The 11,970-nt window shown below is 43.9% G+C and overlaps 1 protein-coding gene across 1 annotated transcript; it reads left to right on the top strand.

Moving 5' to 3' along the window:
* Positions 1–1,254: 1,254 nt before the first annotated feature.
* Positions 1,255–10,110, top strand: EMWEY_00023320 (isoleucine-tRNA synthetase, putative; the record flags this gene model as incomplete). Its single annotated transcript, XM_013480781.1, has 26 exons — positions 1,255–1,276; positions 1,447–1,701; positions 2,208–2,389; positions 2,667–2,815; positions 3,252–3,338; positions 3,454–3,526; positions 3,947–4,047; positions 4,253–4,393; positions 4,534–4,579; positions 4,750–4,813; positions 5,009–5,104; positions 5,357–5,423; positions 5,660–6,084; positions 6,233–6,360; positions 6,562–6,636; positions 6,821–6,950; positions 7,140–7,350; positions 7,494–7,629; positions 7,940–8,022; positions 8,127–8,235; positions 8,400–8,568; positions 8,706–8,836; positions 9,045–9,319; positions 9,548–9,614; positions 9,741–9,773; positions 9,889–10,110. 26 exons carry the CDS (start codon positions 1,255–1,257, stop codon positions 10,108–10,110), a joined length of 3,477 nt encoding a protein of 1,158 aa, XP_013336235.1.
* Positions 10,111–11,970: the final 1,860 nt, after the last annotated feature.

The following is an 11,970-nucleotide window of genomic DNA, read 5'->3' as shown; positions in this document are numbered from 1 at the left end:
TAAAGCGTTACTCCAGTAAAGGCTGCAGCAGTAAGTCTTGCAGCAGCAGGAGGAAGGTACAACAGCATCATGTTTTGCAGCAGCAAGCACCAGCAAGTGCTGCAAGAGACAGCGATGCAGCAGTAACTATTGCAGCAGAAGGTGCTGCAAAAGCGAGCTTTTCAGCAGCAAGTAACGCAGCAGCACACGTTACAGCAGCCAGCACTGCGGTAGCACGTGCGGCAGCAACAAGTGTTACAGCATCAAGTGATGTAGCAGCACACGTTATACCATCCAGCGGTGCAGCAGCAAGTGTTGACAAAATTTGGAGCGGCAGCAAGTGTCGCAGCAGCAGGTGCCGCAGCAGCAGGTGCCGCAGCAACAGGTGCTGCAGCAACAGGTGCCGCAGCAACAGATGCCGCAGCAGCAAACTTTACAGCAACGCACGTTACAGCAACGAGCGATGCAGCAGTATGAGCCACAGCAGCTAGTGACCGAGTAAGTGCTGCAACGGCAGGGGTCGCAGGAGAGTGTGCTGCGACACTTGCTGCTGCAGCTGCGGCGACTCGTGCTGCTTCAGCTGTCCCGGTGCCTGCTGTTACAGCTGCTGCGAGCTGAGACCCGTGCTGCAGCAGCTGCTGCGACCCATGCTGCTGCAGTTGCTGCAACGCCCGGTGCTGCATCTGGAGGTGTTTCAGCGGCTAGTTCTCGAGCAGCCAGCGCTGCAGCCATTAAAAAAGTACAGATTGGCAAAGGCGGTGTGAGGAAGCGGCAAACGATGCAGCAAGCTAAACCCACTGCAGCAGCTTGTCTATTTGAGTTTCGCTTAGGCCCGATAGACAAAATAATATGATAATAAATTGAATAACCTATTGCTAACTAATTAAATAAGGATATACTACTTAAATAAACACGTTTTCAAAGAAAAATGGGCAGACAACTAGCTCTATCAGACACATCGACAGTCTCGGCAGCGGTGCTGCAGCCCCACATCTGCTGCGGTAGGCCTAAACCCTAAACCCTATACGCTAAACCCTAGATTGGGCAAAAAAACGTGTTTGACGCATTTCCTGCTCTTTACATATACGCTGTAGAGCCTAGGGTCTAGGTTTTAAGGCTTAGGGTTTAGCGCTGCAAGCACGCCTAAACCAACACGACCAGTAAGGACTCACCTCACGGGTTTAGGGTTTAGCGTTTAGAATGTGAACCCTGTTGTTGTTTTATTCCTTTAGATTTTTTAGGGTTTACGAGTGGAAGAGCTCCACGCGTGTTAACATGCCTGCTCCATCTACAATTTGTTAGCATGTGCTTAGGGCTTAGGGCCTAGGGTTTGTCTTCTTTTTTTGTCCCTGCTGCAGAGACTGCATATGCGCAGTCGCCCCTTTTTAACGGCGGCATCTGCTTCTATCCCTGCCATATCAAGAGCCTGCTACAGCCCCTGCTCCTTCTGCGGCTGCTACCGTGCAGCACGAACCCCTTTTACACCCCTCCTCCAGCAGCGTAGCTACAGCGGCTGGGTGCAGCAACAGCATAAACAGCAGAAGCAGCAGCTGCAAATTCAGCAGAAGCAACTGCAGCTGCAACACCAGAAACGGCGAGAGCAGCAGCAGCTCCAGCAGCTCCAGCAGCAGCAAGGTTTGTTGTTTAATAGACCAGAGAAGATGACTGCTGCAAGTGTAGAGCAACGCAATGGGGCCTCAAAGAGTTTTACCTTTGAACCTTGTAAGGATTAGGGTTTAGGCTCTTGGGAGTTCTGAAGTATTCTTATAATAAGGCGCAGCAACATAGGAGCACCAGCAACACGACCACGCTCAACAACAGCAGTAGTAGCAGCAGCATCAGCATGGCATTCTCGCGTGCAGCGACAGCGGAGATGTTTTGCTTTTTTCTCTTCTTTTGTTTGTTTTGTTTGCTTCGATTTAACTATTTTCTTGTGTCTATCGTTGAATCAACTTCATAGAATTGTTGTTAGTGTTTTTGTTCTAAATTATTAATATTGTTTTATTATCACCATTGCTGTCATTTTTTCTATTATGCGATTATTTCTAGCATTATTCTATTATTACCACTATTCTTAGCATACACATACAGATGTATATTTGCATACATATACATATATACGCATATACATACATATACTTATATTCTATATGTTATTTATTATTATTATTATTAGTATCATATTAGTAGTAGTATATTATGTGTGGTGTGTGTATGTATGTATACAGTGGAGGAGCGGCCCTCTTTTCCTCAACAGGAGGAATCGACGTTAGAAATGTGGAAGAAAAAAGAAATATTCTCAAAGTCTTTAGAACTTGCAAAGGGAAGAAAACCTTTTTCTTTCTATGATGGTCCTCCTTTTGCTACAGGACTTCCTCACTATGGACATATACTTGCAGGCACCATCAAGGTACGCTTTCTTGCTGCTGCTGCGTTTGTGTGTATTTTTCTCCCTGTTTGCTGCTGATGATGATGGGTGTTTGTGTTGCTGTTGAGGATCATCTGCGTTGGTGCTGTTGCTGTTGGTAATGCTGATGTTTGCGTTGCTGTTGAACTTTGCCTTCCCTTGCATTTACCTTCTTTCTTTGCTGCAGCAGCACGTTGCTTTCTCTTCATTTAATCTACATCTTTTATTATTTATGAGGCTAATTGTATCATTGCTGTGTTGTTGTATCGTTTGTTAATAGGACGTTGTTTGCCGTTTTGCCCATCAAAGAGGGCACTATGTAGAGAGAAGATTCGGTTGGGATTGCCACGGACTCCCCATTGAATTCGAAATCGATAAATTACTCAATATCAACACAAGACAACAAGTGCTGCAATATGGTATACCCCAGTATAACCAACAATGCAGGCAAGCATAGAAACCCTAAACCGTAAACCCTTATAATAGTATCAGAATGATGTGGTGGTGCAGCATGCAAGCAAGCAAGCCGGCAAGCATACCCTAATCCGTCCTTTGGGTTTGCTCTTTTAGCATCGTTAACCACTAGATCTCACACAATTCAAGGGACAGCACGCAGCAGAGTAGAAAACAATAGCAAACAGCTGCAGTCGTGTTTCAGCTGCTACTGCTGTTTCGATTGCTGCGGTGGTTATGTTTACTGCTGACGCTTAGATTGTTGCTGCTGCTTCCGTTGCCGATTTTGCTGCGTTTGAAGCAGCTCCTGCTGCTCCACTGGCTGCGACTGCTGCTGTTTGGGTTACTGTTGTCGCTGCGTCTGCTGCTGCGTCGACTGTTGCTGTTGCCGCCTTTGCTGCTTTCTCCGCAGGTCAATTGTGCTGCGCTACTCAGCGGAGTGGGAGAAAATTGTTGGTGAGTCTGCTGCCGCTGCTTCGACTGGTGCCGGTGCTGCCCGGTATATTTAATGCGCCTGATAATGCGGTTTTCTGTGCATGGTCTGTCGAGTATATTTTATTTAAATTAATTTATTTTGATTTATTCTACTTAATTTATGTTTTGTGTGCTACCAGAACGAACTGGGCGCTGGATCGACTTTGCCGGCGGCTACAGAACTATGGACAGAAATTTTATGGAGTCTGTTTGGTGGGCATTTAAACAACTCTTCGATAAGAAGAGAATTTACAGAGCATTCAAGGTGACTATTTTATGTTGAAATTTCCGTTTCAGCTGCATATACACTGCATATACATACACACACTCCGGGTATACCCTGGATTCACATCGCAGTCTCGCTCTTCCTGACTTTCTTTCCTTATTTCTTTATCTCTTTCCTTGTCTTTCTCACCCGCTTCTCTTTCTCACTGTCTCCCTTACGTATATATAAAATCCTTCATCTATTGATTCACGCACTTGAACTGTATTTGTACTGGATACGCACTATATACGTCTAACCAGGATATGCGTGGGCACTGGTTATTGCTCTAAATCGCTTCGATTTGTGTGTTGCAAGCAACAGGCATTAGGGTTTCCTAGTGTATGCTGTGCTGTTTGTTGCTGCTTTAGGTGATGCCCTTCTCCACTGCATGCAGCACTCCTCTATCGAACTTTGAAGCAAATCAAAACTACAAGGATGTCAGCGACCCCTGCCTTGTCGTCGCCTTCAAGTAAGTCGCCAACACCGTAAACCCTAATCCTAAACCGTAATCCCAAGTCTAAAACTTACAGCCCTCCTCTGACTCGCTGCACTGTCTGCTGCGTCGTTCAAGTCCTGCTACTGCTGCTGCCGCCAAAGCTGGTGCTGATGCTGCGGATGCGGCCGCTGTCTATTGTTGCTCTAAAGTTCGTGCTGCTGCTGTTGCTGCTCTTCAGGTGTACAGACACTTCATTTTCCGCGGAACCAGTGGAATTCACAATTTGGACAACGACCCCTTGGACACTCCCCGCGAACTTGGCGCTGTGTGTACACCCAACGATGACTTATGTCAAGGCCTTCATTAAACCCAGCAAACGGTAAGGGTTTACGATATAGGGTTAGCGAAGTAGTTTGTGCCTCAGATGCCTGTGCTAAGTTCTTTTCGGGATGTACGGTTTAGACTTTAGGGTTTAGGGTTTAAGGGAGTGGCCAAGAGTTGTTTGGGGCTTGAGTGCAGCACCCTGGTCTTCGCGAAGGACCGCCTCGAATTTATGTGCAAGCATGTAAGCTTTTAGGGTTCCTTGTTGCTAGGCCTCATTTTATAGGTCCTAACCCGTAGATGTTGCTGACAAATCAGGGTTTACGGTTTAGGGTTTGCTTTGCTCACTTTAAACTGTGAAACCCTAGAATGCCAACACGCCAATTATTAGGGTTTTCGATTTGCTGTGTTCAGCTGAAGTTGGATGTTGCCGCCGATGTTGAAATTCGGGAAGAGTTCCCTGGAGAAAAGCTGCGAAGTGAGTTGACGGTTGGGCTTTTGCGGTTCAGCATACACAGACGAGCTGCTGCAGCAAACTGCTTGTCTGTCGACTTGTCTAACTCGGTTGGTCTACGTTTGTTTGTTGTCGGCGCTAGCTGCTGCTCTGTGATGCACCTTATGTGCATCAGTTTAGGGTTTAGGGTTTAGTGGTTTGCTTCTGTTGGTGCTTCAGATTTGTCGTACGCCCCCGTCTTCGACTGCTTTGCCTCGGGCGATTTCCCGTCAGCCTTTAGGGTTTGTGTGGACAACTTTGTTACTTCAGACTCAGGTAAACCATAAACGCTAATTGGCTTCCCGCCTCTTACCTTGTAAACTTGCTAAGAACATGCCGCCTGCTGCCCACAATTGAGGGTCCATAGTTGTGTCACTTTCTTTACGTCTTGGGGTTTAGGGTCGAAGGTTGATTACTTGGGTCTGAGGCGACCGAGTGCACTATTTGCTTCTTAAATCATAAAGATGTCATCTGTTGTTGTTTCTACTGCGTGTGCTGCTCCTGCTACTACTACTGCTGCTGCTGCAGGTACTGGTATTGTCCACTGCGCTCCTGCCTTTGGTGAGGACGACTACCGCGTTTGCATTGAGCAGAAGTGAGTGTTTTCCTCTTCGAATTATGCGGTTAAATAATTACACAATTACTTATTTACTCGAATAATAATAGGAAAATAATAGTTGAGAAGAGGACTAAGCAGCCAGGCGTAGGTGGAGCAGCAAGTGTCATTATTCGAGAGGAACAACGACACTTGAGCTCATTCAACTATGCATGAGTTGTAGGGTTTAGGGTTTAGGTTTTGCGAATTTCGTTTTGATGATGTTTTGCATGCAGGATCATACAAGTTGGGGGCCCTCTTGCATGCCCATTGGACGAGAGTGGTATAGTGACGGGAGATGTTCCCTTCTGCCAAGGTTTGCACTTTAAAGAAAGCAACAAAAAGGTTCAGGAGGCCCTTAAAGAACGTGGTTCTTTGCTAGCTGCATGGACAATTGTGCACGCATATCCCTTCTGTTGGCGGTCAGATACGCCTTTAATTTACAAGGCGGTTCCTTCTTGGTTCCTCCGTGTTGAGGACATAAGGCAGCAGCTGCAGCGCTGCAACAGCTGCAGCAGATGGGTCCCTCAAGTGCTGCAAGATAAACGATTTAATAATTGGCTAGCTGAGGCAAAGGATTGGTGTATCAGCAGAAACAGATTCTGGGGAACGCCTCTCCCGCTTTGGGTCAGCGCAGATTTCTCCCAGATCGTATGCATAGGTAACTTCTTGATTCTGCGGCTGCTGCTGCTGCTAGGGCTGCTGCTGAACCTGCTACTGCACATGCTGCCTCTGCGAACGCTGCTGTTTCTGTTCCTGCAAGGGTGTTTATTCTCTGCTTGTGTGGTTGCTTGTTTGTTTGTGTGAAGGAAGTGCTGCCGAGTTAGAGAAATACGCAGGACGGCCTTTGCCTGATTTACACCGCGATGCAATCGATGACATCAAAATTCCTGATCCAAGAGGCCCTGAGTTCCCTCCCCTTCAAAGAGTTGAAGAGGTGAGTGGTCTGCTGTTGCTGCTGGGTCTGCTGCTGCTGGGAGCTCTGCATGCTGCTGTGCCTCTCTGGGTGCAGCTGCCTTTTTCGTTGCGCTCGTGCTACTCTTGCTGGTGCTGTTACTGTTGATGCTGCCACTCGGTCCTTCTCTTGCTGCTAAACGGCAGTTCTACTTGCTGCTGCTGCACCGTGTTGCTGCTGCAGGTCTTTGATTGCTGGTTTGAGAGCGGTTCTATGCCTTATGCCCAGCAGCACTATCCCTTCGAGAACCAAAAGCGAGTAAGACAGTTGCTGATGCTGCTCTTGTTGCTTTACAGAAGCTGGGTAGCTGCGTCGAGCTACAGTCTATTAGCAGTCGTTGCTTGTTTCTGTTTGTCCTTGCTTGCCTGTGTTTGTTTTGCCGCTGCTGTTATCGGTGCTGCTGGTATCATTGCTGCTGCAATTGCTGCTGTTGCTGCTGCAGTTTGAGGAAACTTTCCCCGCGAACTTTGTGGCTGAGGGCCTTGACCAGACTCGAGGGTGGTTTTACACAATGCTTGTTCTTTCAACATCTCTCTTTGACAAACCTCCCTTCCAAAATCTTATCGCAAATGGTGCGCTAAACACCAGGAGCAGCAGCAACAGCAACAGCAACAGCAGCTACAGCAGCAGCAGCTGTGGGAGGAAGTTTCGCGTTATCGAGTTTGTTGTGGCACTAGGTACTTGCATGTTGTATAGATATTTGAAGAAGTGCGTTTTGATGCTGCTGTTGCTGTTGCTGGTGTTCCTGCTGCTGCTCTTAGGATTGGTGTTGGCTGCTGACGGGAGGAAGATGAGCAAGAGGCTGCAGAATTATCCACCTATTACCGATGTATTGGACTCCTTGGGGGCTGATGCTTTGCGTCTCTATTTATTAAATTCTCCTGTTGTAAAGGGAGAAACACTTAACTTTAAGCAAGAAGGTGTTAAAGACATCATTAAGGATGTACTTCTGCCCTGGTATCATGCTACAAGGTAAGGTCACACGCTGCTGCTGCTGATGTTGGCTGCTCTTGTTGCTGCTGCTGGCATTGGCGACGAAGAGTGGTACTGTTTTCGCTGCTGCTGCTGTTGCATGCAATGTACTTTTGCTGTTAACTGTTAAATATGTTTTTTAGGTTTTTAATTCAAGAGGTAATTCGTTATGAATCTGCAAGCGGCAAGAAGTTTGAAGTTGCAACAGAAGAAGCTGAAAAAAACAGAAAAAATTGCATGGATAGGTGGATTTTGTCGGAGACGCAACGTATTATAAAGGTAATTAATCAATTATTATTATTAAGTAATAAATATAATAATTTATACTTTAATGGATTACTTAAACAGTTGATGTGTACATGCAGAAATATAGTATTGCAATTATTATTATATTGCTCCTATTTATCTTAAGAGCATTATATGACTACTAGATAGTGTAATAATATTGTACTTATTGGGTACAAAGATAGTATTGCTGTTTCTTGTTTGCTATAATAATATTGTATTACTGCTATATGTGCCTGTATGTTGTTATAGTATTACTAAATTTCTGCTGCGGTTGCTGCTGCTTCTGTTTCTGCTGCTGCAGTTTGTTACGGAAGAGATCGACAACTATCGACTGTACACTCTGGTGCCGCAACTCCTTTCCTTCCTCGAGCTGCTCACCAACTGGTGGGTAATTAAACCCTAAACCTTAACTAAGCCCTATCCCTCGGGGGAGGCATAAGTTATATTGGTTTTCCTTTCCATCCGTTTGTCCTTTTTCTTCTTTTAAGGTATTTGAGGCTGAATAGAGACCGCATGAGAGGAGGTTCAGGTCCTGAGGAAGCACTTGAAGCCCTGCAAACCCTCTTCTCCGTGCTGCTGACGACCGTTGTGTACATGGTCCGTAAACCCTAAACCCTTAACCCTAAACTCTGTTGCATCACATTTGTGAATCCCATATAACGAGGAGGGTGGTTTGGCGTTCTCGGTTCGTTAGGGTTTAGGGTTTGATAGGGTTTGGGCGTTTAGGGTTTGTTAGGGTTTGGGGTTTGGGTTTTCTATAGGCTCCTTTAACTCCTTTCTTAAGCGAGTTCCTCTACCAAGCCTTAAAGAAGGGCCTCCCTGCAGGTCATTCCTTATATGCTGAAAGTGTCCACTTCTTGCTGCTGCCTCCTCCTAAAGAAGAACTCCGCGACGAAAGAGTTGAAGAAAAAATGAAACGCATGCAAAGCGGTTCGTCCTCACGGGGCTTTTCGACGCATGCATGTGCATGCAACACCGTATATATATACACGTAGACAAAACACATAAATAAAAGATAAAGGCTTATGTATTTGTCTTGTATTTATTTGTCTTGTGTTCTCCTGCAGTTATCGTCATGGGGAGAACATTAAGAGAGAGGCGCAGGGTCTCCTTGAAGACTCCTGTCTCTTTGTTGCGTTGTCTTGTTGCATCTGAGGAACATCTTAACGATCTGTTGGAGACAGATAATTATATTAAAGTTAGTCTTATACATTTACATGTATTTTTGTAGCAAATATATCTTGTATTTATGTGGTTACGTATATCTGCTAGGCATATCTCATCTGCTACAACAACAGCAACAGCACCAGCACCAGCAGCGGTAACAGCAGCAGCAGAAGCAGCAGCACAAGCAGTATCAAGTGGTGTATGCTGTGTGTGTGTATATATATGTAAATAAATTGTAGGAGGAATTGAACGCGTGCGAGATGGAGGTCTCAGTTGACAAGACGGAGGCACCATTATCTCTTACATTAAACTTTAAGGCCCTTGGCCCTCGTGTAGGCAAGGCGATGCAGCAGCTGCAGGCAGCAGCAAAGCGTTGCACGCAGGAGCAGCTGCGCATGTTCGATAAGGAAGGAAAAATAGAATTGGCGGGCATTACTCTCTCTGCTGAGGACGCATCCTTACAGAGGGAACTACCTACTGTTGATAACCCTAACCTTGCTGTACATTGCGACAGGTAGGACGAGGGTTTAGGGTTTAGGGTTTGAGGGACTAGGGTTGTGGTCCTCACGCACATTCTAGGATTTCCTACTATTGTTTGGAGTCTATCTGAGCACCAATTCATCTGCATGGACCTTTTTTAGGGTTTAGGTTAATAATTAGGGTTTAGGGTTTAGAATTAGGGTTTAGGGTTTAGAATTAGGGTTTAGGGTTAAGGGTTTAGTGTTGTGTTTTGTTGTTTCAGATCTGCCGTCGTCATCATGGACTTCACAGCAGATCCCGCTCTGCAGCGCAAGGCTATTGCAAGAGAGGTGTGCTGCTGCTGCTGCTGCTGCTGTTGTTGTTGCTGCTGCTGCTGTTTGTAACACCTGGGTTGGCGACTGCTTGCTGCTGTAGCTGCTGCTAGTGCTGCTTTGTGTATATGTGGACTTCTGCAGATAGCCAATCGCGTACAGAAGCTAAGAAAGGAGGTGCGAGCGCGTCGTAAACCCTAAACCCCAAACCCTAAACCCCAAACCCTAAACCCTTGAGTCAATTATAATCCTAGTTTGTTTTTCTTGTTATGTGTGTTATTTGCATGCTCAGTTGCAGCTGCAGCAGCACGATGAGGTGCCAATGTATGCGTCATCTACGGAGTCTTCTCTTGCTAATGTATTAACAGAAGAAGCATCTTATATAGAAACTTGTCTAAGAAGACCATTAAGAATTTATCCACAAGAAAAAAGAATAGAAGAAACACAAATACTTTTCCAGCATACATACACCGTAGCAGGGTCACCTCTTACCCTCACCTTTCTTAAGAATTAACATATAAGGACATTTATTTATTTATTTATTTATTTATTTATTTATTTATTTAATTTATTTATTTATTTATTTATTCATTTATTTATTTAAATGTATATATCTGTATGTATATGTATAAGGATATAGTATATGTACATACATATATATATTTGTATATTTGTATATGAATTAAATACAAAAATGATTATCTTGCAGAAATAAATGAATCTTTTTGTTGAATAATACCTGATTATACAATAATACCTTTTTATCTAGTAGTACCTTCCCAATCTCTTTTTCTTTTCTCTCCTCTCTTCTCCTCTGCATGCATGGGGCTGTGGCTGCGGGGTGTCGCAAATCGTTGCTCTGGGGTGTAAGGGCAGTTCCCTTTAGAAGTCCCAGGTGTATGCTATCGATTTGCGGTAGCTAGCTAGCTAGCTAGCTAGTTAGCTAGCTAGCTAGCTGATTGGGTGGCTAGCTGGATGCAGCCACAGGGTGTGCATACACCTCGCGTAGCCGCTGCTGTTTGCTGCAGTGATAACTTTTGTCTCTAAAACAAACAGAAAGCTTAATTCTGTTTTGCATGCAGAAGGATACGAAAGTTTTCTGCTTCTGCTGCTGCTGCTGCTGCTGCTGTACCTGCAGCAGCAGCATAAAGTACGGTGATAGAGCATCTGCGTTTCACGCCTCAGCCTATTTGTATATGTTGCTGCTACAACTGCAGCAGAAGTGTCTGCTGCTGCAGCAGCAGCAGCAGCAGAGTGCGTCAGCAGACCGTTGCCCTTTTATTTGTTATAGTTGGAGTGTCTAGATGGGGTTAGGTAGCGCATGCAGTAACACGGAGAGAGCAAGAAGGAAGAAGACATTTGTTTGTATAGCGCATGGGGCTTTGCATGCAACATTGAATATGCTATAATATAAATAGGGAAAGGGGAAGAGAAAGACTAGAGAAAAAAAAAATAAATATATAAATAAATTATATATATACAAATACGGGCACAGGGAATCGAACCCTGGTGCTTCTGCGTGTTAGGCAGACGTCATAGCCACTAGACCATGCCCGACTGTTAGCCAAACAAATTCATGAAAAAAAATATTCAATTAATTATTTTATTTATTTATGTATTTTCTTCTTTTTTATTTATTTATTTAATTTATTATTAATAAATAATAAATTATCTTTTATTTAGTTGTTTATTTATGCACATAGTAGATATCCAAGTATAAATAGACATATTAATTAAAACATACACACGTAATATTAACAAAGGAAATAAATTAATTTATTAATTAATTAAATAATAAATAATAATAATTAATGAATAAAAAGGAAGGAAATTCATTAATTTATTTTATTATTTATTTATTGTTCTTTTATGGCCATTCTTTTCTTCTTCAAGGGAGCATGTGATCGCATGCGGCCAATACAATAGCGGCTTGCGGCTAAAATATGCAATTAAGGCAATATATATTAATATTTTACAGTTGTTAATCATTTTTTATAGTTAAATAACAAATAAATTAACATTTTAGGGATTATTTACGTAAAAATACGAACCACCAGATACAGCACTCGCCCCTGCATGCAACAACACTCGGGGGGGCCCCACCCCCCAATACCCTATTTTAGTAGTATTTAAATCTAGTTTTTCTATGTAAATAAATAAATAATGAATTATTTATATTTTTATTTTTGTTTATAATTTAAAGGGAGAAAATTGCATTAAATTAAGGGGAAATAAGAGAAAGATTGTGCTAGAAGAACAACCCAAACACACCGTCACCACCGTTGCTGAAGGACGGTGGGAAGGAACGACGCAGGGGGCCCCTCCTTCTCGTTGTTTTATTGTCCTATTTTTGTTTAAAATAATTAATTGGGAG

This window comes from Eimeria maxima, genomic scaffold (genome assembly GCF_000499605.1).
Source record: "Eimeria maxima Weybridge genomic scaffold, Emw_scaff233, whole genome shotgun sequence".
In the NCBI taxonomy this organism is placed as follows: Eukaryota; Apicomplexa; class Conoidasida; order Eucoccidiorida; family Eimeriidae; genus Eimeria; species Eimeria maxima.
The sequence above is the reverse complement of the archived record's forward strand: the minus strand, read 5'-3'. Positions and strand labels throughout refer to the sequence as shown.